This window comes from Kogia breviceps, chromosome 1 (genome assembly GCF_026419965.1).
Source record: "Kogia breviceps isolate mKogBre1 chromosome 1, mKogBre1 haplotype 1, whole genome shotgun sequence".
NCBI classification, from domain to species: domain Eukaryota; kingdom Metazoa; phylum Chordata; class Mammalia; order Artiodactyla; family Physeteridae; genus Kogia; species Kogia breviceps.
In genome coordinates this window covers 170,098,398-170,123,570 of record NC_081310.1, presented here as the reverse complement: position 1 = coordinate 170,123,570, position 25,173 = coordinate 170,098,398, and the positions used below count along the sequence as shown (strand labels likewise).

General features: G+C 42.8%; 1 protein-coding gene across 9 annotated transcripts; it reads left to right on the top strand.

The window, feature by feature from the left end:
* The first annotated feature begins 91 nt into the window (after nucleotides 1–91).
* CAP1 (cyclase associated actin cytoskeleton regulatory protein 1) lies at nucleotides 92–25,117 on the top strand. 9 transcript variants are annotated; one of them, XM_059044054.2, is made up of 13 exons: nucleotides 92–311; nucleotides 12,554–12,675; nucleotides 13,320–13,420; nucleotides 15,106–15,183; nucleotides 16,931–17,074; nucleotides 17,176–17,261; nucleotides 18,940–19,045; nucleotides 20,224–20,401; nucleotides 22,113–22,297; nucleotides 22,479–22,602; nucleotides 22,761–22,843; nucleotides 23,160–23,303; nucleotides 23,930–25,117. In XM_059044054.2, exons 2-13 carry the CDS (start codon nucleotides 12,564–12,566, stop codon nucleotides 24,011–24,013), a joined length of 1,425 nt encoding a protein of 474 aa, XP_058900037.1. In that variant the 5' UTR covers nucleotides 92–311; nucleotides 12,554–12,563; the 3' UTR covers nucleotides 24,014–25,117. The 9 variants fall into 9 exon arrangements, with proteins under 9 accessions (XP_058900037.1, XP_066866764.1, XP_058900028.1 ...); XM_067010663.1 differs by having other exon boundaries at nucleotides 107–293; XM_059044045.2 differs by having other exon boundaries at nucleotides 163–293; nucleotides 13,317–13,420.
* Nucleotides 25,118–25,173: the final 56 nt, after the last annotated feature.

Here is a 25,173-nt window from a genome sequence, read left to right as displayed (position 1 = left end):
ATTGATAGAAGGGAGCGGCTAGCCTTAGGCACGCCCCCTTCGCTCCCGCCTTGGGGGCGGGACTCTTTTCCCAGGCAAGTGGGGATTCTCTCTCTCCGGCATGGCGAATAGGGGGCGGAGTCAAGAGCGGAGCTGCCAGACTTCCTCCCCGGTCCCTCCTCTGGGCCGGCGTTTCGGCCGGCGGTTCATTTCCGGTGGGGGTGCCGCGCCCAGTGAGGGCACGGAAGTGGGTCGCGCGAAGATTGCTGGGCGGTTCTTGCCGGAAGTGGAGAGCGGCTGATCGCAGTCCCGAGGTGAGGCAGATCTCTGAGGTGAGTGTGCGCGGCGGGGTAGGGACTATGGTCCTCTCCGCGGCCCACTGGCCCCTGGCGTTGTTAATGACCCTTCTGGCCTAGGCGCACGCGGTGAGCCTCCCTGAGGCGGCCGGCGCCGGGGCCCTCAGGCCGACCCGGGATCCTGGGCGCGGTCTCTTGAGGTGGGGCCGCGGTGACCAACTGAGCCAGGCTCTCCTGGGGAGGCCCCTTCCGCTGGACTTAGCGGTTCTGGCCATCAGCCTCAGCGGAGGCCTGATTCCTAAGGTGCTCTGACTGAAAGGAACCTCCGAGACCTTAGAATCTTCTCTATCCCTGGTCTCGCTCCCATTGCTTGGATGGGTAAACTGATCCCCGGAGAGAGGAGGCTGGTCCAAGATCTTACAGCGAGCGACGGAAACAATCGGAATATAGACCTCAGCTCCTTAGATTACCAGCCCCAGATCCTTCCCCCGTTCATTTCCCAGGAACCTTTCTCTACCTTGGGGTGGTCTTCCAATAGCTATCATCTCGCGGGCAGTTGCAGGTTAAAGGCTACCGCTGCGTGGAACTTTTTAAAAATGCAGCCTGTTCGGCACACCTGGGCAGTTTTTTTAAAAAGAGAGGATCGGGTTTTTGTGTTTGCAATCAGAGAGCCTCCCCTTTCTCCTAGTCTATAGCTCTGATCCTGAAAAGCCAAGTTAACTTTGTTGAAGGTGTTGCATACTTTTGGACGTGAAACCAGTTGGCTCAGTTTTGGTCTGGTCCCACTTCCAAGCATCGGTAGCCATAGGCGCTTTGTTTAACTTGTTTGAGCCTCATTTTTGTCATCTTTTAAGTGGAGATCTCTGCTCACCTCACAGGATTAAATTCAGTGTAACAAATTGTGTCTATTCTTTGTTAGGCACTCTGCCACATCCAGGGAAGGCAGAAACAAAACAAGGTAGACCCTGCCCTCACGGAGCTGACAGTGTTTGCAGGGAATTTAACAAATAATTATAAATGTGATGAATGTTAGGAAAGAAGAACAGGGTGCTTTGGCAGTATGTAATGAGGGGCTCAGGAAGATCCCTTCTGCAGAAGCAGGGTTTAAGATGAGTTTCGAAGCATGAAGAGCTCAATGAAGAGAGCAATGAGAAACTTAAAGCAGAAGCTAGTATCAGAACTGTCAGTTGAAGCTCTTTATAGGGATCCCTGTTCAAGTGAAAACAGGGGCAGCCCAGCACATTAATCATTCACCAGCCATTTATTGAGCCCTTGATACGGGTGAGGCACACATTAAATGAGGCACCTAGCCCTGGTGACTAAGAATACAGTAGTTCTCATGGAGTGGAGGAGGAGGCAGACAAGTAAATCAGGGGTGGCTTACAGTGTCATAGTGTGTGAGCACAGGGCTCTTGAGAGGAGGAATACCTGAGCCAGCTTTCCAGGCTTTGGGGAGGAAGTGGGAGGCTAAGTCCTGCAGGATTTGTTTAGCCGTATGGTGAATCTGGGAAAGGGATTTCCAGCCAGAGGGTCCAGTGCAAGGACATGGAATCTGGACATGTGAAAGACCATGACTGGAATTCCAGTAATGCTCAGAGAAGTGAAGGAAGTGGGTGGGGGTGGATCACATATGAAGGCCCTTGTAAACCATGCTAAGGAATTTGGAGCTTACCCTGAAAGCTGTGGGGAGGCTTTGCAGGCTCTTATGTAGGGAAATGTTGTGGTCAGGTTGATGTTTTAGTTCAGCCTGTCAAGGGGGAAGGAACATAATGGGGAAGTAGACCAGTGTTTGGAAGCTTGAACATGGCTTGAACCATGAAGACAATGAGAATGGGAAGGAGAGGAAGGATCGAATTTGAGCAATATTAAAAAGATGGAATCCATAGAGTTGAAGGCTGATTGTTTATGGAAATGAAAAAATAGCAGTAGCTTAGGATGATTGTCTGGTTTTCTGGTTTAGGGAACTGGGTAGCACCATTCATCAATATAGTTACTGTGAGAGGAGGGTCAAGTTGGAGAGGTGACATGGAAAGAAAATGAATTTTGGACATATTTAGTTTGAGGTGTTTGCAGCACATCTAAGCAAAGATGTCTAATAAGGTATCTCAACTAGAGAAAGGTGTGGAGGCAGGAGAGGGTTTATATTGTTCAGGGAAGTACTGGAGCCTGGGGTTTGTAGGAGAAGATAAGACCAGAAAAAAAGGTAGGTGCTGCCAGGTTTGAAGGGCTTTTGATGCCTTGTATGAATGCGTTTGGATTTATTCTGTGGTTGGTATTTTGCTAATTGTTTGACTTGCTGCTGTCCAGTATAAAGAAATTTCTGTTGGAATTTCCCCCCTTTTTCTTCCCCACAAATAGTTCATCAAGCAGATGGACATAATTTATGTTCAGAGGAGTTTAAATAAAATGGTAACTGTGAAAGTACTTTGTCAAGTACAACCTGTGGTATTGTTAAGATTCAGTGAGTATATTTTTGCTTTGAGGAGGTTAGCTGTTTAGTTTGTAAAATGTTGTTTCCAACCTGAAGGATGAACTTTTATTTCACCCCTTTTCTTGCTTATATATACCTTTGTTTAGTTGCAGTTATTTTTTTAACTAGGGACTGAGCCTTTAAAAAGTGACTTCCTCCTTTCAGTTTTCTGTTTAGTATGGTGAGTCAAAGATTCATTTTACTTAAACAAGCAAATGCAGTGTCATTGAAAGTTGAACCCTCTGGTTTGAAATTTAATCCTGAGATTTGAAATCTGAGTATCCTCAAGCTATATCTTAGCCACTCCTAGTGATTATTCCTTTGACTTGTCCTCATCAGTTTCTTTCTTTACTTTCTACTAAACTGGCTTTCGTATCTATACTTCAGCTTCTCTACCATAACCAGACTACTCTTTTAAAAAGAACCATTTTCATCTTGTTAACCCTTCACTGGCTTCATTTTCCCAGAGAATCAAGTCTAAACTCTATTGTCCAATTTACAGAGTTCTCCACAGTCAGACCCTCATCTTAGTTTTCATTGGGTGGTACAGAGTGACATTCTAATTTAGAAAGTTCTAAACTATTACATCAGCATTTTATTTGTACCTCTTGCACTTACCTTTTGCTCATTTTTACATTAGAACAGGGTTTCTCAACCTCAGCATAACTGACATTTTGGGCCAGGTGATTCTTCATTTTGTGGGGTTGTCCTGTGCATTGTAGGATTTCAGCAGTATCCCTGGCCTCTACCCATTAGATGCCAGGGACACTCCCTCAACTGTGACAACCAAAAATGTCTTCAGACATTGCCAAATGTCTCCTGGAGGACAAAATTGCCCCTGCTTGAGAACAATGCATGAGAAAGTATCATAGCTCTGATTGTGCAGTGTCTTATCTCTCCAACTCAGTTCTCTGAGGGCAGGCTCCATGGCCGTGGTTAGCAGTGTATGGCACATGATAAACGATGGGTACCTTGCAAGGAATAAATCATGGGTTTCACTGAGGCATCAAGAATTATTGTTCATTCAAGGAGTTTCTGGGTGGGCCTTGAAGAACTTGCCTTTTTGTGTTTTTTTTCCCTCAGAGGATGTGATCTTAATAGAGAAAGACCATTGTTTAGGCACTCACTAGAAATGAGGTTGGTGTTAGTTGACAGCTCAAGTCAGCAGATTTATATTTCCCCTATACTGAGGCTATATAAATTCCTGTTTTCTTTGCCTGCATTTAGACAGCTTGGTTTAGTGGATAGGGATTATCATTTATTTTACATTGGATGTAGTTTATGATGTTGTTACTCAAGATTTTTTTTTTTTTTTGGCGGTACACGGGCCTCTCACTGCTGTGGCCTCTCCCGTTGTGGAGCACAGGCTCCGGACGCACAGGCTCAGTGGCCATGGCTCACGGGCCTAGCTCCTCTGCGGCATGTGGGATCTTCCCGGACCAGGGCACAAACCCGTGTCCCCTGCATCGTTAGGCGGACTCTCAACCACTGTGCCACCAGGGAAGCCCTCAAGATTTATTTTGACTGATAAAATTGTTATACAGTTGACCCTTGAACAACATGGATTTGAACTGCGCAGGTCCACTTGTACAGGCAGATATGGAGGGCTGGCTGTAAAGTTATTGGAGGATTTCCCACTGCACTGAGGACCAGTGCCCGTACCCCCGTGTTTTTCAAGGGTCAACTGTAGTTTCATCATCCTTAAATTAATGCAGCTCTAGCATTCACCATGAAACTATTTGTTCTTGATATACCATCATGTAAACCTAATAAAAACCACCAACTCTAAAAATACTCCTCAGCTACAGTGCAGCTTTGTTTGCCTTGTATTACCAGACCTGTTGTATCAAATTTTTCTCTTCTGCTCGAAAGTAGTTATAGTTGAAATGTTTAATGGAAGAAGTGAGCTTGCTTTTTTGTTTTATTTTTAATTTTTTTTCCCTCCAGAGGTCATTAAAATTCCTACACGTAAGTTAATTATAGACTTACAGTCGCAGATCTTTTTGTATCTCTAGCTGTAGCTGAATCATGACTAGGGACAAATGGCATCCTTGAATCTATCTTTATGCATGAGAATGGGAAACGCTGTTCTGTTTACAGCAACTACCAGTTGAAATCAACCAATGCAGTTTTTCCTTATACAATATAAAAGATGCCTGCTGAATGCTTGAATGTGAGAGAGAGGGGAACCCTTGACCACACGAAGTTATCTATTTGCATTGAAACAAATAGAGCATAGAAACAGCTAGTTCTCAAGTCTGACTTCAGCTTGTACACTATTACTAGCTTTACTCACTCCTGGAATTTTAGATAGAGGACCATGTTTAATGGTCAGGAGACAAGTGCTGATATTGGGTAGAATTCTTTGCCTCTGCAGGAGACAGGCCTTTCTTTCTGTTTTAATCTAAACCTCAGGTGGCAGTGACTCAGGCACTAAATGTCATTGGTTTCATCAGAGAAACCAAATGCTTGGGGAAGAACAGTGGCTCCTGATTTGGGTTAGATTTAGATGGCATCTTACTGGGGCAAAGTGGTGTCTGTTCTTTGGTTTCTGGGTTAAATCAGCCAACTTGTAAGTATCCTATTAGCATGTGTAGGTTTTGCTCTGTAACATGTTAGAGTCTAGTGATGAGAATTTCTATATTGTTAGGAGTAGAACTAATGCCTTATAGTTTAGTGGTAGCTTAGGAGAGATATCCAAGTGGAGCTGTTTTGTTTTGTTGTCTTCTATTATAAAGAAATTATATTACTATGTTTAAAAAATTTTGGAAAATGGGGAAATTGTCTAAAACGCCATCGCTCGAATGTGACAAATACTGTAAATTTTGTGCTCTTTTTCAGGTCTTTTTCCACAGTGCATTTAGCTCTTCCCCTGTAACTAGAAGTCTAAGCTAACACAGCATTGAACATCTTCATGCCTATCAGTTTTCTCATGTTAGTATTATTTTCTTAGGATAACATCTAGGGAACAGAATTACAAAGCAAAGGCCAACAGAAGCATTTTGGAGCAGATCAGTTAGGCTACCGTAGCATACAGGGTGACTTGTGTAGTTGCTTTCTTTTCGATTTTACTTAAGGGTATGACTTAGAGGAACAACTACCTGACAAAGTAGAAAACATTTTAAGCGTAGCAACTTCTTATGAGTAGAAATTCATTCCACTGCCTTAATTGCCTGGTGAGGAGAGGCAAGAACTGCAGGAGTAACCTGGTTCCATTTACTTCTGAATGACACAGGCAGAAGGAATTGGGTTGCTTGGATTGTTAGAATGATGAGAATATGAAGCAGCTTCAGTAGGAATCACTGACAGTTTCTGATTTTGCTTGGTTTCAGACCACAAAAGAAATTGCTGGAGAATCAAGCTCCTGGTTTCTTTTCGCTCTGCATGATATCCCTCCAAAAGCCTATGCAGTCTCATGACTTTATGATGTTTCCTTGCTGATGACTTTGTAAACATTGATCGCTAGCCTTGATCCTTCCCCAAGCTCATTTCTAACTATTTACTGGACATTCCCACTTGGAAGCTTCATCTTCTGTTCAAACTGTGTATCCGAAACTGACCTCATCTTCTTGCCTTAGCTAGAGTGTGCCAGAAACCTGTTTTTTCCTATAGTGTCATCATTCTCTTACTCCCCTGGATTTGCAACTCTGGAGTCATCTTTGACTCCCTTCTCTGAATGCTACTGTAACTCAGTAGTCAGTACCACACAATTAATACTTGTTCTGTGTTTAATGCTCAGTTGTTTTGTGTGACCTCCAAGGGCAGAACCAAGATCAGTGGGTGGAAGTTGCAGGGAGACTGGTTTTGCCTCCATATAAGGAAGAACTTTTAAATACTTTGAGCTGTGTGAATGGAATGGGCTGCCTCCAGAAGTCTTGGGTTCTCCAAACTGAAGGTGTTTGAATAGAGGCTACCTGACTAATTGCTGAGAATGTTGAAAGGTCTGTTCTGTCATCAGATGGTGCTTTCTAGACTCCCTCCTGATTCTGAGAGCCAGTGATTCAGTGGAAGGTAGCTTTGTTGCTCCTGCTAGACTCCCTCAGGGTAGAAAAACTATTTTACTGTTAATTCAGGTGCCGGTCACTTAGCGGCCTAAAAGTGATTGTTTTTTTTCCTTTGCAATACCAAAAATATTTTTTGCAGTACCCCTTTTTTATTTTGCAGCTAGTTGAGCAACTTTCAACCTAACCTAGACCCTAATATCTTCCCTTTTTTCTCCCCAAACCCATTCTATCAGACAGTACTTGTAAAAATTTTGCTTTCATCATATTATTCCTTCTCTCAAAACCCTTGAATGGCTTCACATTTATCACAACATCAAATTCAAATACTGCCCAGGTTTCAGTGCCCTCCATAACCTAGCCCAGCTTGCTTATTTCCCATGAGACTATGTGGGCTAACCTTCTCTTACTTTCTGTACATAGCCTTCTTGGTCTCTCTTTGCTTTTGATTGCTCTGGAATGTCTTCCCTTTTTTCTTTTACTTTTTCTGTCAGAATGTCCCACGTCCCTCCTGAAACCTCCTGAGACTACCTTTAGTCCTCATTGATTTCTTCTCCAAGCATGTAGTCATTTATACTATATAATTCAGGACCATACAACATTCTGCAAAGAAAAAGCTCCACTGTATTAGTTGGTAACTTTAACTTTTCCCAATCCAAATGAAATTAGTTAATCTCTAACAGAACTTTAAAAAATATAGTCTTCAGTATTTAGTCCACTGGCATTTCATTTGCGTTGCCCTTCCCAATAAGAGTGAAAGCTTCTAGAAGGCAGAGACAGCGGGTCTTCTGTTTCTTCAGTAGCTGTCACAATGCTAAGGACTTTCATGTTATGAGTGTCTTCTGTGTGCCAGGCTGTTCTAGGTGCTGCAGGTTTTGGGGGTGGGGGCAGCTGGGGGAGCAGGGGTGGGGAGAATGGATAAATTGCCATGTTTCTGGAGCCTGTATTCTAGTACATGGTATGCAGCGATAACATTTTACATTTGAACTGCATTTTAAGGCTCCCAAAGTAACTACTCATCTATAAAACCAACTCCTTTGATCCTTACATCTGTGTGCTAGGTGAGGGTCCATTAAATGACTGTCCTAAACTTACACAGTTAATACATGGCAGAATTGGGACTCAAACCTTGGTCTCCTGAATCCAAGTTTTATTTAGCCTTGGGTAATTAGGACTGCCTCTCCTTCTGAAGCTTTTATGATGAATGCTTAAATAGTTGGGAATCTGTACCTTCATTTACAGAGGATTGCCTATAGTTCTTGGCTACTGTCAGTCAGAAATGGCAGGGAGCAAGATTAGGTAGAGCTTTAGTTTTCTGCCCTGGCAATTCTGTATTCTTGGGAAAAACCTTATTTTAAATATTTGCTTTCCAAACATGTGTCGTCTGTACTGAATGTGAAAAAATATTGGCCTCCATAGAGGAAATTGAGGGCAGAGGAATTGAAAGCTGCTAATAATGTGCCTAAACTAAAGACACCATAAAGAGACCTTGAACCCACAGTGCTGTGCTCAGCAGACAGCTGGGGCTGGATGCTGTGATGAAGCCGTTAGTCACTTAATTGCTTAAAAGAGCCTCAGAAAATTTGTGCTGAAGGCTAGGTTCTCTCCCCACCGGTTGTTTGCTATCTAGCAAGCTTTTTAACTTCTGTCAGTTTCTTCATTCTAAAGATGGGGATCAGTATCTTTATAACATACATCACAGAATTATTTTAAGTCTCAAAAGACGCAGCAGTTTGATGATATAAAGCACCTACAACTCTAAGGGAGTTCTGTTTTTAATTAATATTATATCATCTAATAAACAAGGTTATCTGCCTTATGGCACTTGGTTTGAAGATCTCTATATCAATTTAATTTGTGCCCAAGAAGGCAGCATTTATTTGAAAGATGGGAATGTTTGTTAGAGCCTACAAACAGGCAAAAAAAAATGTTTTTTTAAAGAAAGGGAAACCCCTCCCCCCACACTTCTCCCCAGATTTGACACAGAGAGGAGATAACCAGGCCTTGAGGGGAGAGGGGGTAAAGGCACTTAATGTATTTATTTTTCCCAAGGACCTTTACTAACCTATTGTATTTATAGTGCCTACCATGTTTATAGTACTGGAATTACAAAGGCTCTAAGACATGGTCTCTTCTGTAGGGTGACTGATTGCCTGTTGACTATTAAATGATTTTAAACCAGTGTGTTAAAGTGTGGTAGAGATAAGTACACAATGATATGTGGGAGTACATATTGGAAATGCTTCTTGGGGAGGTGATACCTTGGCTGAGACTGAATGGACAGTAGGAATTCTGGAGAGGGGGCAGATTGAGAAGGGAAAACATACCAAACTGGAAAAGCTTCCTAGAGGAGGTGACACCTTAGCTGAATCTGAAAAAGGCAGTAGGAGTTATGAGAAAATGAACAGGTTGGGAAGGGAAAGCAACCAAGCAGAGTGGATAGCACTGTAAAGGCTCAAAAGAGAGAAAGCATAACTCTTTCTGGAAAATGCAGGTAGTTCTGGGTTGCTGTAGAATGTTGAGGAAAGGTGTGGCAGGAGAGAAAACTGGCAGAGTGGTAGGAAATAAGGCAGGGCCAGATTATGGAAACCCTTGCTTGGACTTCACTCTGAATCACTGTGGTAATAAGGAGAATGGATAAAGAGGGTGTGTAACTGGAATTAGAGGAGACTAGTGAAGAGGTTATTGCAGTGATCTAGGCAAAGTCATGATGACCAAATTTTTATCAATCAGGATGAAGACAAGGGGCATCTATTTATTTTTATTTTTATTTTTTTTTTGCGGTATGCGGGCCTCTCACTGTTGTGGCCTCTCCCGTTGCGGAGCACAGGCTCCGGACGCGCAGGCCCAGCGGCCATGGCTCACGGGCTTAGTTGCTCCGCGGCATGTGGGATCTTCCCGGACCAGGGCACGAACCCGTGTCTCCTGCATCGGCAGGCGGATTCTCAACCACTGCGCCGCCAGGGAAGCCCATGGGGCATCTATTTATGATACGCAAGATAGAGCCTATGGATTTTGATGACTGATGAGATTAGTAAGAAGATCATTTAGTTAACGTTTATGGAATCCTAACCATTTTTCAGGACTGAGCGAACCAGTCACTTCCACATGTATTTCCTCTTTTATTCTCACTGCAGCCCTCTGGATTTTATATTGTTGTCCCTGTTTTACAAATAAGGAAGCTGAGGTTGAGAAAGTTTGGTAACACTCAGACACAGAGCCAGTGAGTACCACTATTCAAACTCCCAGTCTCTCTGACTTCTCCAAAGAACAACACTCTTAACCACTAACTATACTGTACTGCTTAACAGTTTCCAGGTTACTATCTTGATTGCTGGTAATGCTGGATTACTGAGACAGTGAGTCTGTGGGAGCAGTGCTAGGGAAAATGATGAGTTCTGTTTTGGACATTTCAGATGTCCTTTGGGACATCCAGGTAGATATGTCTAGGTGGAAGCTGGATCTAAAATTCTGAATCCCAGAAGGATGGCCTGAGCTGGATACACTGCTCTGGGAGTTGTTAGTCTATAGGTGGTTGTGGTGGTATCACTCAGCAAGTGGACTGGATAGTAACGCAATAATGATAGTTGACAGCTTTGGAGTGGACATGACCACCTAAAGAACGAATACGCATACATAAAGAATAAGACAAGCTGTGTCTTTTGGTCCTTCAATTCTAGACATTCTTTCCCATAACATCTCAAATTTCACTCCAGCCCCACCAAAAACAAAAAACTAGGAACTGTTCTCCTATTAGTGGTGGAATGAGATTAGCTATAATGATAGCTGTTTTGTCTTTTCTCATTCTGCTTAAATTAAACAGCAGAACCATAGCTTGTTTAGCATTGAAAGCTTAAAGTACAAGTAAAAGATGGAAAAGAAGGAACCAAAATCCATGAAGCTGTATTATTAAGCTTTTCAGATTGGTAACTATTCACGAACCCTGGCAGCCTTTAGAGATGCTTGTACTGTGTTACCATGTTCACACTGGCTGCAACTTATAGTATCCATTATGTCCGAACGAACATGTTTTATAACAGAGTGGGTGGTATTTATTAATGCAAGGTAGCTTGGGAGTTTATTGCAGTCACTGCCTTTTCCCCTGGGATTTACAGAGTGTGGTGGATTATATGTGTGTGTCCCTGGATAGTACCCAGAATGAACAGGGCAACAGTTTGGATATTTGGGTGATTGTGCCATAACATAAGGGAGAATATATTGGATGCTTCTAGTCTGCTCCATAGTCTGTTCCATTTTGAGTAGAGTACATATTTGGAGGCTTCTGTTACCTCTTCAGGCTGGCGAATGGAAAGGTTTATTTGGTTCGCATTCTTATTTTTTTCCTTGATTCTTTTTTAAACAACATTCTCTGGCAAATCACTGGGCTCTGAGAGATCAGAGCCTGTACATGGAAAAGAATGGACAGGGATGATATTGTCTTCCTTAGTTTATCTTTTGAGTTGCTTCTCTCTTCCACGGGGAAGACAATGTGTGTTAAATGAGATATTCTGTCATGTAGCTGTCTTTGAGGGAATTATAATCGCTATGGTCATTTTAGGTGGCTTCAAGGGAGTTGAGTTCATTCGGCTTCAGTTGCCTGAATAAATTCATGCTTTGAAATGGAATCTCTCCAAGTCAAGTCTTTGATTGTGATTACACTGACTGATTTTGATGAGATCACCTATAGTCTAAAGCACTTTATGTCAATGTATATTGATAACATTAAACTCATTTATGTATATTTGTGGGTAACTTTCAGAACCCTTGTCTCTCTGGAGTTCTGGGATACTATACTTCAGGTTCATTAACTTCTAAAATATTTATTGAACACCTTCTACCTGCCAGGTAGTGGTCTAGATGGTAGAGGATAAAGCTTGTTTAGGAAACAAACCAGAGAAGGTCCCTTCTGTTTTGGAGCTTACTTTCTTTAGGATATTAGACATTGAATGAGGCTAGTTCAGATAAGTTGGTACTTGTGAAAGATCTGTAACAAGCTCTCTGGGTGTGTCTGTTCTCCTTCCCTGCTGCATGTCCAGATCCTACCCACCCTCATTTGAAGCCTGGTTCAATTGGAAGCTTTGCCATAATAGCCTTATCTGATCCTTCCAGCTGATATATTCTTCCCCTCTCTGAAATCCTGTGTTATTCTCTCTGCAACTTATGTCACCTTACTTTTTTTTTTCTATTTGTTTTATGGTTGTTAGTGCACATGTAAAGTCTCCTCTATTAGACTGTAAGTTATTGGGGGCAGGATAAATACCCTATTCATCTTGATTATGGGCATTCCATATGTAGGCAGCAGGATGTTGTAGGAAAAAACACAGAACTTAGAGCCAGAAGGCTTGAATTTGAGGACTGGCTTCCCTACCAGCTAACTGTGAGACTATAGGCAAGTCATTTAACTTCACTGAAATTGTTTCCTATCTCTGAGAGTATAGTAATTATCTTTCCATTCCTAAATAGTTGTTGAGAGGCTTAAACTGAGATAATATATGAGACTGTACTTTGTAAATTCTAAATTCTTATACAAATATTTATTTGGTGATATCATAGTAAATATTCAGTAAGTATTTGAATGAGTAAGCATTTGCTTTCAGTTAACACTGTTTCCTGGGTAGTTCTTTTGCTTAATGAAGTCTCTATGATTTTGCAAATATGCTAGACTATCTTCCATCTTATTCTACTGTGAAATGATTCTGTTTCTCAGAATTGGCATTCTCTTCGCTCCCAGGGCATTCTTTTTTTCTTTTCTCCCTAGGTTCTATGTAATATTAAAACAACAAATGACATTTGATCTGTTTCAGCAGGTGCTACATTATGGCTGACATGCAAAATCTGGTAGAAAGGTTGGAGAGAGCGGTGGGCCGCCTGGAGGCAGTCTCCCAGGCCTCTGACATGCACTGTGGGTATGCAGACAGTGCTGCAAAAGGTAAGCAGCATACAAGCCAGCAGAATACCTTGAGTGGTGAATACTTTGTGTCCTGGCCAGAAATTCTTCTGTCACAGTATATTCCTTCCTTTGGAGCTAACTACCTAAAATGTTTAATCTAGAAAGTTCATTGCCTATAATTCGTATTGCTGTGAACAGATAGGGGAGGAAGTGACTTGTGCAGGGAGGCCTGTGGTTAAGTTATTTTAACACGAGAACTTCCTGCTTGTGTGATATTTCCTGTTCTTTCTTTAGCAAAATGACTCTAGTATAAGTCAAATGACAAGTGATATTAAATTTCCTCTCTCCAAACGATTGGCAAATTGGCCATTTTGCACATGCCCAATTGAATCAGAATGTTAGAGCTAAAAGGAACTTTGAGGGGGATTCCTTTTGAGGGGGATCATTTTGTTTATTTTCATTCTATTGACAAAGAAAATTAAGCTCGGCAAGAAAAGGGGACTTAGCCAGGGTCGCACAAGAAGTTAATGGTGGTTCTGGAGCTAGAACCCAGGCTCCTGACTCATGCTCCAGCCTTCTGTTTACTGTGTTACCTTGCCTCTCTGCTTTCAAGTGGAAGTGCCTTTAACAAATCCTCTTTCTGATGTGTGACCAATTCTTCGTGGTGTGTCTGTCTTCAGCAGGAACGACTCCATATGTGCAAGCATTTGACTCACTCTTGGCCGGTCCTGTGGCAGAGTACCTCAAGATCAGTAAAGAGATTGGGGGAGATGTGCAGAAGCATGTAAGGAGGTTTGGCCCTTTTTTCCCTCTTTTAAGGACTGGTGGCTTTCTTCAGATCCTACTCATCCTTGGTTGAAGAGCCCCTTGAGAGGCTCCTGGCTCCTTCTCTTCTACCTGCACTGAGGAACTCAGTCCACGCACTGGAACATTTCCTCAGGTTTTTCCAGGCTCCCTGCTTTTATCACATATTCCGCATGGACTTCTTTTATACAGATAGTTTGCTTGGTGCATAAAATGTGGCTTGGTTCATCTTTGTAGTGAGAACATGCTATCAGTCTGATCCCAGTGTGTTATATAACCAAGCCTGGGGTGGCTTATTCAAAGGAGTCGTCATCATGACTTAGCATTTATAAAACTAAGCATGGTACTTATGCTAAAGCTATGCTAATGTGAGTTATTTTCACACTTAGCCCACAGTAAGAATGTGAAGTAGGCAATGACAGGTGCCTCTCCACCAACCTCCCTTCATGTGCTGCTCCCCATGTTGTCACCCCCACCCCTACTCTGTCTTTCTCTCTCTGAGACCCAGAGTCCTCCTGCTAGTCTTCTAAGTGATCCTTTGTCAGCAAGAACCATGTTTAGGATCTTCCTGACCCATCAGCAAAACTGGTTGCTTGATCTTTGGAAGAGCTATTTGGAGCCTCTTATATACCATCTGTTGGCAATGGTGTTAACTCTAGAGAGTGGGACTGGGACTTAGGTAGGAGTGTGGGGCTTGCATTTTTACTTTATACAGTAGGTCACATTTGAAAAGGTTTTAAAACGTATCACTTATATATATATATATTTTACTTTTATATTTTAAAAATACAAATCCAGAAAAAAATGTATGATTTCAATATGAATTTTTATATTTGTAGTGCTTATAGCCTCATGTTTCTTAAACCCTTGGTCATGACCTTCAGTAAGAAATACATATTTGTGGGACTTCCCTGGTGGTCCAGTGGTTAAGACGCTACACTTCCACTGCAGGGGGCATGAGTTCGATCCCTGGTTGGAGAACTAAGATCTTGCATGCTGCACGGCGCAGCCATAAAAAGAAAGAAAGAAAGAAAGAAAGAAATGCATATTTGTAACTAAGATATAAGTTTCACATTATGCTACTTGTGTTGCACTTTTTTTTTTTTTTGAAATAATTTCCAGTTGATGTATTGCACTCATTGTTCTATTCTCCTTCACTTAATGAAGTGCAGGTTATGGGGTCACAAAGTTGATTTAATTATCTGTGGTAGGTCATGGTCCAACATTTGAAAAATAGCTTTAACACAAAGGAGTAAATACCTTGAGAATCTGAGGCATAAATTTAGGCTTTTGCTTTAACTCTTACCTCTAGTTCTTGAGAACAGATTTGGGAGGGCGGGGGAGGTGAGGAGAGGTAAGAGGGATTTTCAGTGCACTTCATATCACACTGCATGTTCAGTTGCTGACTTGACTTCATCGAAAGCTCGCCCCAGTTATCTTCGTTTCCAACTCTGGATTATATCCCTGATTAGTTCCAGCAGGAACATTGATATATTAGTCTGCCATCAGTCCCAAGAATCAGGAGTACGTGAAGAAATCAACATGAAGTGCCTGGGTTGCTACCAGAGTACATGGAAGCGGAGGTTTCAGGTTATTCTTACCAGGACCTCTCCAGCTGTAAAGTGTCATTGATAGCTGATTCTTCTCCTTTCCTCTCCTTTTCAGGCGGAGATGGTCCACACGGGTCTGAAGTTGGAGCGAGCGCTCTTGGTTACAGCCTCTCAATGCCAGCAGCCAGCAGGTGTAAGTTCATTACTAGTTGGTTTGATGCACAGGACAGGTTGAGAGCTTTCTGCTAAGCTATCACAACATACTAAGATAGACCTACTAGGCTCACGTATGTTCACACCAAGTCCCAGAGGGAGAGTCAGATTTTAAGCGCCACTGTGGGAATGTGCCATTCAGTATATATTTATTAGGCTCTAATAGCTTTTTTTCTGTCATTTTACTTAGGACTGTAGTTATCCCTGGGACTTTGCTGCTTCTCTCAATAGACATTCTTAGCCCAAGTTCATCATATTGTCCCTTATGCCCTCTGGGACCTAGAGAGTGGTTCTCTTGCTCCACTATGGGTGGGCTTAAGTAAGGCTGCTGGGGAGATCCTAAAACTCCTAAAGTACTGCTTCTCCCCTCACCCTTCAGTGGTTAGGCATCTCTCTTTAACTTTATTCCTACCTCAAGATTTTATGCTGCCACAAGTATGAAAATAAATTAGAGAAAATTTAGATTTTTCTCAGAGCCAAACATTTTAGTTTTGTTTCATTTCTTCTTTTTGCATTTGGCTTTCCTAGGCAGAAGGCTAATACAATAAGTCTTCTTACTAATGCTGTATTAAAACCTGTGAACCCTTGGCATGCCTAAATAGTGTAAAAATAGCATAAGATAATGTTAAATATGTTAGACTCTAATTTTTAATCTGTCTCGAATAGTTAAAGCATTTTGTCTAAACCTGTTTTCCAAGCCCACACTTTCCACAACAAATCAGGCAGCTGAGACATTATTATCTTTCCCTTGCTTTAGATTGAGGATTGGCAGACTGTAGTTTGCAGGCCAAATCTGGCCTGCCACCTATTTTAAATGAAGTTTTTTTTGGAACACAGCCATGTCCATTCTTTTAAGTATTGTCTGTTGCTGTTTTGTGCACTACAACGGCAGAGTTGAAAAATAGCAACAGAGACCGTATGGCCTGCAAAGCCTGAAATATTTACAGTCTGGCTCTTTACAGAAAGTTTGCCGACGCCTGCTTTAGACTGTTCTCATGCTAAGATCTGAGAAATAAGATGTTCAGGAAACCAAGCTTCGCATGAAGGATGAAAACACAGAAACACAAGATTCATCCATTTTGCTAAGCTGTCTGCTCAAGTGCCAAGCCCTCTAATTACATTTGATTCAATAGATCTCTTCTCAGCAGCTTCTATATGGCTAGCAACATGTTGAGGGCTATACGGATTATAAAAGAGGGCTAAGACAAAGCCCTTGTCTTTGAAGAATCAATGACAAAGAAAAGCATGTTTACATGGGTCCATTAATAAATTGTGCTGTTGTGTGATAAGGTGCCAGAATGGGTTATGCTGACAATAGATGCTGTAGGAGGCCGGTGTGGTTGGTGGGAGTGCTGTTCCTCATGACGCAGAGGAGCACACAGATAGATGGAAAGAGAGGAGCCCAGAAATGAACTAGTGTCTCCTGTTAGTGGGACAGAAAAGAGGCAAGTGGCAGAAATGGTAGAATTTTGTGGTACAGCTGGAGTATGGGTCCTGATCATGAAGAGCCACAAAATCCAGCCTGGGGAGTTAGAACTGTCTAAGGAGAGTGAGATGATGAGCAGTATTGTAGCCATGTGAATCTTTGCAAGATAAATACAGAGTTTATTTGCATGCTTGTTGTAGTTCGTGAAGAATTCTTGCCTTGAGGATCAGAGTTGAGCAACATAAACAAAGCCTTCAATAAAAATACACTAACCTCAGTCTTTTCTTGCATCTTTTTCTAGAATAAGCTTTCCGATTTGTTGGCACCCATCTCTGAACAGATCCAAGAAGTGATAACATTTCGGGAGAAGAACCGAGGCAGCAAGTTGTTCAATCACCTGTCAGGTGTCAGCGAAAGTATCCAGGCCCTGGGCTGGGTGGCTATGGTGAGCAGCACAGCTTCCATGGAAGGGAAGGGACAGATTGAAAGAGACAAGGAGATAGGGCTGGAGAGGCCCCAAGTCACTGACAGCTTCTCTTTTTCTAGGCTCCCAAGCCCGGTCCCTATGTGAAGGAAATGAATGATGCTGCCATGTTTTATACAAACCGAGTCCTCAAGGAGTACAAAGATGTGTAAGTCCAGCCTGTCCTCAAGGGGTAAAGGACAAACCCAGCTGGTTACTTGCTGGAGTAGTGCTTTGGGTTAAGTTTAGACTGCCTTTGGCTGCTGTGTTGGTTCTCTTATCTCAGGGCTGCTTTTTGGAAAGTTTGATAGATATTGGCTCATAGAAGCTGTATTTGCACGCAGGAAGTGTTTCTGTTTCCTCTTCTGCTTTTTCTCCAGGGTTTGTAGAGGACTTTTGAGTCTTCTCATCCTTACCCTTCCAGGTTTAGGAGGTAAAATGGACTAATGCCCTTTTATTTGCCTGTGTGGTCAAGATTTTGTTCCTTTGTTGAAAACTTCTAACTGGCCCAGTTGCAAAAGATTCAGTAAGATTTACTAGAAAATGACCCTGACTATTCACGTGGTCAGGTAAAGTGAGATGAAGGCTGCCTGACCACTGCAGATATTGCACAAGGGGAGTAACTGTACGTCCAACCACACGAGTCCACCAGTGCCTACTTCTCCATTGCTGGTTTTGAGCTGGAGTCACTGCAGGCAGCTATTACTTAGCTGCATAACTCTCCAAACCCTTCCTTTCTTCCGTCCATCATCAGTTAACCAACATCTGTGAAGGAATAAGCCTTCATGTGGGTGAAAAATGTCCCAGAACACCAGGCCGCTCCTTGATCCTTCCAGTAACCTGGGATTAAGCATCACAATGTTTTCATTATACTCCACTGTATACTCTGCAGTTTACAGTTGAGGAAATTAGGCTTTATGCTAAACAATCATAAACTCTTCCAGCTAATAATGTATAAGAAGAGAGGAGGACTTCCCTGGTGGCACAGTGGTTAAGAATCCACCTGCCAATGCAGGGGACACAGGTTTGATCCCTGGTCGGGGAAGACCCCACATACCACAGAGCAGCTAAGTCCATGCGCCACAACTACTGAGCCTGCGCTCTAGAGCCCTCGAGCCACAACTACTGAGCCTGCTTGCCACAACTACTGAAGCCCACATGCCTAGAGCTCGCGCTCTGCAACAAGAAAAGCCACTGCGATAAGCCCACGCACCGCAACGAAGAGTAGCCTCCCACTCGCCGCTACTAGAGATAGCCCACTCTCAGCAACGAAGAACCAAACGCAGCCAAAAAAATTTTTTTTAAATTAAAAAAAGAGAGAGAGAGAGGAGACTTGAACTATAATGCAATGCTGTTTCTATAATTTAATACTGATTATTTCCTCCTAATGGAAGTTTTTATTTTTAATTTCTTAGGAGGAGGGCATATTTTTGACATAAGGCATTGTGCTATGAGGCAGTTGAGTCTCTTGGAGTTCTAGAGATCCACAGTGATGCTCGAGAGACCTCTCTACCATGGCTTCATGCACGGAATGTCCGCTTTTATCAGTTTTGTATATCAGGTTCTGCCTAAGGTCTACTTTGAAATAGTGGTTTTGCTACTTTTAAAAAAAGTTTGAGGAATACTGCTCTAAGAGATAGAAAGATATAATCTGGAGTCCCTATCCATATGGACTTTGGTCTAATTAGGGTAAGAGAATAGGTTCAAAAAAAGAAGGAAAGCTCAGTTACGATAGAAAGAAACGCCACAGGCAAGAGAATGTGAGTTCACAGATAGGAGGGGAATCCGGAATCACTATTGTAATGTACCCTGACTGCCTGTGATGAGTTCTTCTGTAATTCCCCTAGGGATAAGAAGCATGTGGACTGGGTCAAAGCCTACTTGAGTATATGGACAGAGCTGCAGGCTTACATTAAGGAGTTCCATACCACTGGACTGGCCTGGAGCAAAACGGTGAGTGCTCCTCCCCTCCCTTCATCCCTCCACGACTGGATCTACAGGTTTCTTAGACTTTATTAGCACTACCAAGGTCTAAGAAGGAATGTTAGTCTTCTCAGTGGAGGGCAGAAAGAAAAAGGAGAGAAGGAAAGGGGGAAAAAAGAGTAAAGGAAGCAAGAGTCAGAGAAGGAATAGTCAGTTCTATTCAGCGTCAGTAAACATGGGTCAGGGACAGTGATTGGGCTGGAGGAGAGATAGATGAATGAGTCATACTGTGCCAACCCTCAAGAAGCTTAAAACTAAAGATACGAAACCCCACTACAAATCACCAAGCTAAGTGCTATAATAAAGGTACACACTACAGAGTATGAAGAAGAGAAGAATGATTCTCACTGGGAGAGACTGTACTTTGAAGAGGTATACTCAGACTTTTCAGGTATAGGACAGAAGTGGGAGAAATGGGAATACTAGTAAACAGCAAAGCTTAAACTAAGTAAATGCAGAGTAAATGTAGAGATTGGTCATCTGGCTTCAATAAGGAGAGACAGTCACATATTTAGGAGGAAAGGCTGGAAAGGAAGGTAGTTGAGACTTTTAGACTTTATAATAGGTGATAAGTAACAGAGGTATTTGAGCAAGAGAGTGATAATGATGCTATTTGTCCTTAAAAGAGTCTTAGTATATAGGTTAGGGGTAAGGGCTTATGCTCAGACTGTGGAAGTGCTCATGGCACTAGGGGCTGGTACAAAAAGGAATGACATACAACCATGGCAATAAACGGATTTAATGAGATTGAGGGGGTTGGAAGACTCAAAGAAGATTGAATGGTCAGGCTTGGATGATAATATCTCTCACTGAAATAGAGACATGGGTGTGATGCTGAAATCAGTCTTGGACTTTGTGAGTCTGAGGTACCAGTGACACACTAAGTAAGTGTTTAGAACTATAGGTTCAGAGCTGGAATTAGGTAGAGGCCAATGGAAAAATGTGAAAGTTGAAAAATGGAGTTGCGTTGGATCCTTGGGAAAGGGTGAGAAAGAATAAAGCCAAGTTGGGTGTGGGTAGGGAGCATTAATTATTGCATCAAGGGCCACAGTGGGTACCCCATGTATCTTGGACACATGCAGGGCCCTATTGGGGATGGTACAGAGGGGAAGAGAGGCTGACTGTGTTACCTACACTTACTGTTCCAGGGGCCTGTGGCAAAAGAACTGAGTGGATTGCCATCGGGACCCTCTGCTGGATCGGGTCCTCCTCCCCCTCCACCAGGCCCACCTCCCCCCCCAGTCCCCACCAGTCCAGGCTCAGATGAGTCTGCTTCACGCTCAGCACTGTTTGCACAGATTAACCAGGGGGAGAGCATCACACATGGTAAGTGAATGCTTTGGCAAGAATAGTTGGTAAATAAGTTGTTTTGGCAAGAACTTACCAACTAGAGACCTGACAGTCTGGAAACCAGAACCGTGGTTTGTATATGGGAGATTCATTTGGGGTGTCACATTCCTTCAGGTTGCCTAAAGGGATAGCAGAGCTGGCTCAATGGATCATTATAGTTGGGGGAATCTCTCTCCCCAGAGGAAAGTGATTTAATATTAAGGGGCATATACAGAGTACCTACCCTGTTGTGCCAAGACATGGTGCCGGCAGTTTTCCCCAGAGCTTTTTCCAAGTTACCATGCGGTCTCTTCAGGAGGTCATCGTGGAGGAGGTGGTTCACGTCCTCAGAGGGTGTATGTTAGTCATATGAAAAATTTGCGTAAGAATGACCTGATGTTGGTGTAGAGAAACTAGACGCCCTTATACACAGTAGGTGGAAGTCTAAATTATACAGCAGTCTCCTAGGAATCTACCTATAAAAACACTGAAAGAACAAGTTTTATACATTGTTATTCATAGTATCTAAAAATGGTGTAACAACCTGTATATCCCACTGTAAGAGAAATGGTTAACTGTGGTATGTTCCTCTTGACGCAATACTATGCAGCCATTAAATCTTTTTCTGCAGTGAACCATGCAGTGTTTAGGAGTGGTGGAGCTAAAACGCCAGTATTGGTTATATAGATTGGGCCGTGTCCACAAGCAAGGCATGTGTCAGCCTGTTGAGGGTGATTATGGAATGTTTTTCCTTAAAAAAAAAGATATTTTTATTTATTTATTAAATTTATTTATTTACTTATTTTTGTCTGTGTTGAGTCTTCGTTGCACTCAGGCTTCCTCTAGTTGGGGCGAGTGGGGGCTACTCTTCGTTGCGGTGCACGGGCTTCTCATTGTGGTGGCTTCTCTTGTTGCGGAGCATGGGCTCTAGACGCGTGGGCTTCAGTGGTTGTGGCATCTGGGCTCAGTAGTTGTGGCGCAGGGGCTCTAGAGTGCTGACTCAGTAGTTGTGGCGCACGGGCTTAGTTGCTCCATGGCATGTGGGATCTTCCTGGACCAGGGCTCGAAACCATGTCCCCTGCATTGGCAGGAGGATTCTTAACCACTGCGCCACCAGGGAAGCTCCCCAAAAAATATTGTTAGAAACTATAGGTTAACTTGAGAAAATTTTTATTGTGTTAATTGGTTAAACCAAATTTCTTAACAGTGTGCATGCTTATATCTAAGTAAAAAACAACTATGAATAGAAAAATTATTGGAAGGGGAGTTTCAAATGCTAACACTGATTGGGGGTCATAGGTTAGCTGTGGTGAGGTTTTTTTCCTTTTACCAAATTTTCTTTATTATCACATACTACTTTTTCTTCCTCTGTTGCTTTAAAAACTACATATGTATTTTGTGAGTATATACTGATACTTAGTATGTGTCTTTCTAGATCTTTTTACATACACATCCCCCCATACACACACATTCCACTTTTTTTTTTTTTTAAGTGGAACTTTATAATTTAATCTTGAGGTAGAAGAAAAATTATAAAAGTGCTTCTCCAAAGCTGTGTGTGAGAGAACATCTCAAAGGCTCTGGTTTTGGGCTTTGAATTTTTTCTTAAGGATCAGTTTAACTTCTTTTAAATAGCAGAAGTTGGTTATTGCCTCAGCCCAAAGCCCTGGTATGAAGGACAGGAACAAGGCAGCTGTTGTTCTTACAGCCCTGAAACATGTATCTGATGACTTGAAGACTCACAAGAACCCTGCCTTGAAGGCTCAGAGTGCTCCAGTACGAAGTGGCCCCAAACCATTCTCTGCATCTAAACCAGGAGTCAGTCCTTCCCCCAAACCAGTCACAAAGAAGGAGCCAGCTCTACTTGAACTGGAGGGCAAGAAGTGGAGAGTGGTGAGTTAAAAATGCCAGGACTAGGGGAACAAAGAGTGGGGACAAAGCGGTTAAACGGAGCACAGCCAAATGAGTCCAGGGTTCTGGCTTAGATTGCAAGAATGAAAGTTTGGCATAGTCTGTGTTTTGGGGTGGCATGTGCTTAATGATGAGATTCCTAAAAGGGGTATGTCTTTAACAGGAAAATCAGGAGAATGTTTCCAACCTGGTGATAGATGACACAGAGCTGAAACAGGTGGCTTACATATTCAAGTGTGTCAACTCAACATTGCAAATCAAGGGCAAAATTAACTCCATTACAGTAGGTGAGTTCTTGTTGTTGACCTAGGCAGGCTCTGTCCCAGAGCTTGAGAGGGCTGGAACCATACCTACCCTATTTCTAGAGATTCTTAAATTCTTAATTCTTAAATCGAGTACTTTCCTTTAAAGTTATACTGTTGACCCACTCCCTTTCTTCTCCTAGATAACTGTAAGAAACTCGGTCTGGTGTTCGATGACGTGGTGGGCATTGTGGAGATAATCAATAGTAGGGATGTCAAAGTTCAGGTAACTTGATATCTTGGCTCCTTCCATTAGTCCCTGAGGAATTAATTGAAAGAGACACAGCCGACCCACAGATGTTGCTGTGGTGGGAATCTGACTCTACAGAGTCTGTAAGCTGAGCTGCTTTGGATGTGGCAGGAAAAGAGTTGGCCCTTATCAGGAGCTCTTTCCAGTACCCATTCTCACCCGCCCCTAGTATCCAGTATCTGTTGTACACCTGTGAGTTTTTGATGTAATCCTGTGAAACAGTGAAAGCTTTTCCCACAGCTAACTTGTTCTCCTGCCTGCTGGGACTCAGTGCTCTTGGTTTCCCCTGCAGGTAATGGGTAAAGTGCCAACCATTTCCATCAACAAAACAGATGGCTGCCACGTTTACCTGAGCAAGAATTCACTGGATTGTGAGATAGTCAGTGCCAAATCTTCTGAGATGAATGTCCTCATTCCTACAGAAGGCGATGACTTCGTAAGTTCCTTGGTCTCTTTAGTAGTACGATCTGAAATCAGAAGGGAATGAAGAGTTGCGTTGGAGGAGAAGTCTTCCAACGCAGCTGATGGACACTCTGCACCAAGTGGGAGCAGCCCAGCAGTGCACACCTCAGGCACACAGACACGTGAGGTAGTCCCACGAAGTAGACCCCCAAAGGAGGGTGGTTTCTGCCTTTCTTGGGCAGAGCAGATGCTCAGGGTAGTCAAAAAGGAATGGGATTGAATCACAGCACCCTGTTGGGCTGGTGCCATGAAGCCATACACATTCCCACCTACGCCTCGTAGGTTTAACAGTCTGCAAGGTCACTGATCAGTGAACAGTAAGAAACAGACTCAAACCTACATCTGTCTAGCTTTGGAGCCTTTGCTCTCGTTCCTACACTGCGCTGCTCCTCCACTGTCAGCAGTGGGGGAGGTGGTCTAGAAGATGTGGTGCTGCCAGTTCCACAGCCTTGCTTTCTCAGGTGGATTCAGTTTCTCTCTCATTACATCCTACTTGCTCTCAGAGTGTAGTTCAAGCAAGCATTGGGAGAAAGTTAAGATTTAACTAACCCCAGGGTATTGCCTAGCTTGGGACAAAACCTGTTGTTTCTTTATTTGCAGAATGAGTTCCCAGTCCCTGAGCAGTTCAAGACCGTATGGAATGGGCGGAAGTTGGTCACCACAGTGACAGAAATTGCTGGATAAGCGAAGTGCCACTGGGTTCTTTGCCCTCTCCCTCACACCGTGGGATAAATCTGTATCAAGATGGTTCTTTTTTAGATTTCCTCTACCTTTCTGCTCTTAAACTGCTTCTCTGCTTTGAGAAGCATAGCTACCTGCCTTCACTGAAATATACCTCAGGCTGAGATTTGGGGTGGGATAGCAGGTCTTCGATCTTCTGCAGGAAGATGCAGCTTTTCCGTATCAGCTCAACCATTACAGCCAGTCCATTCTTCAGGAACTGCACATCAGGACAGGTGTGTTTTAGCTTTCAGCCTTTGGGGTTATTTGACCAACAAGTAGTCTTTGGGGAAGGATAAAGCAGCCCCCAGGAATTAACAGATCACAATGTTCACACAAGTTAATCTTTTTCTAACAATGAGCGTGAAGGTAGCAGAAGCTGGTGTGATCCTAGTTGGTTCTTCTAACTTAAACTAATTTTCACTATTGACCAGTGAGGCAAGGGTTTGCACAGGACCAAAGGCTGAAGCTTGGCCATCTAGCATTCCAAGCAAAATGATTTCCTGTAAGCATTCCTTTTCTTCTGCATTCCATCCTGCATCTGCCTGAACCTGAGATAGTAGGTTGTCCTGTGTTAGCTGCTGTGGTGGTGCCCTGCACCCAGGCCAGCTAAAGGAGTCTTGGACCCTTCCTCTCTCTGGGGCTTCTGCCCAGCACCTTCCTACAGAGATGACTTAAAAAGAGAAAAAAAAGGAAAACCACACCATTTCCCAGGAATCTGGCTTCTCTTTCTCCTTCCATGCTGGGTGCCCATCATCCATCTTTATTGCTTCCTTTGCCCTGTCATGCTCAACAGCTTTTGGCTTCCTTCTGTCTGGGCATCTGAACAGAGGACTAAAATCTCCATTGCAGGCTGGTTTTAGGTCTTGTGTAAAAATCTTGCACAGCATTGCTAATGTAAATTTCAGTTTTTCCTCTAGGACAAACACTTTACCAAAATATGCAACTTTTTTTTGGTGGGAAGAGAGATTGTCCTGTGATTTCTACCCATTTCCTGAGGCCTGCGGAAATGAACCTTTATGTACTTAAAGTTATACAGAAAATAGAATAAAATTAATACCAAACTTGCTTAGTATTTATGTATGATATTTGCTGTACAGAGATGTAAGGACTTTGAAAAGAAA

Excerpts from the sequence above, each read along its gene's own strand:
- CAP1 (XM_059044045.2), top strand. The coding sequence starts at position 12,564 with ATGGCTGACATGCAAAATCTGGTAGAAAGGTTGGAGAGAGCGGTGGGC. Across the intron at positions 12,676-13,316 it reads TGCAGACAGTGCTGCAAAAG|CAGGAACGACTCCATATGTG; the intron begins GTAAGCAGCATA and ends GTCTGTCTTCAG. Across the intron at positions 22,844-23,159 it reads GTAGGGATGTCAAAGTTCAG|GTAATGGGTAAAGTGCCAAC; the intron begins GTAACTTGATAT and ends TTTCCCCTGCAG.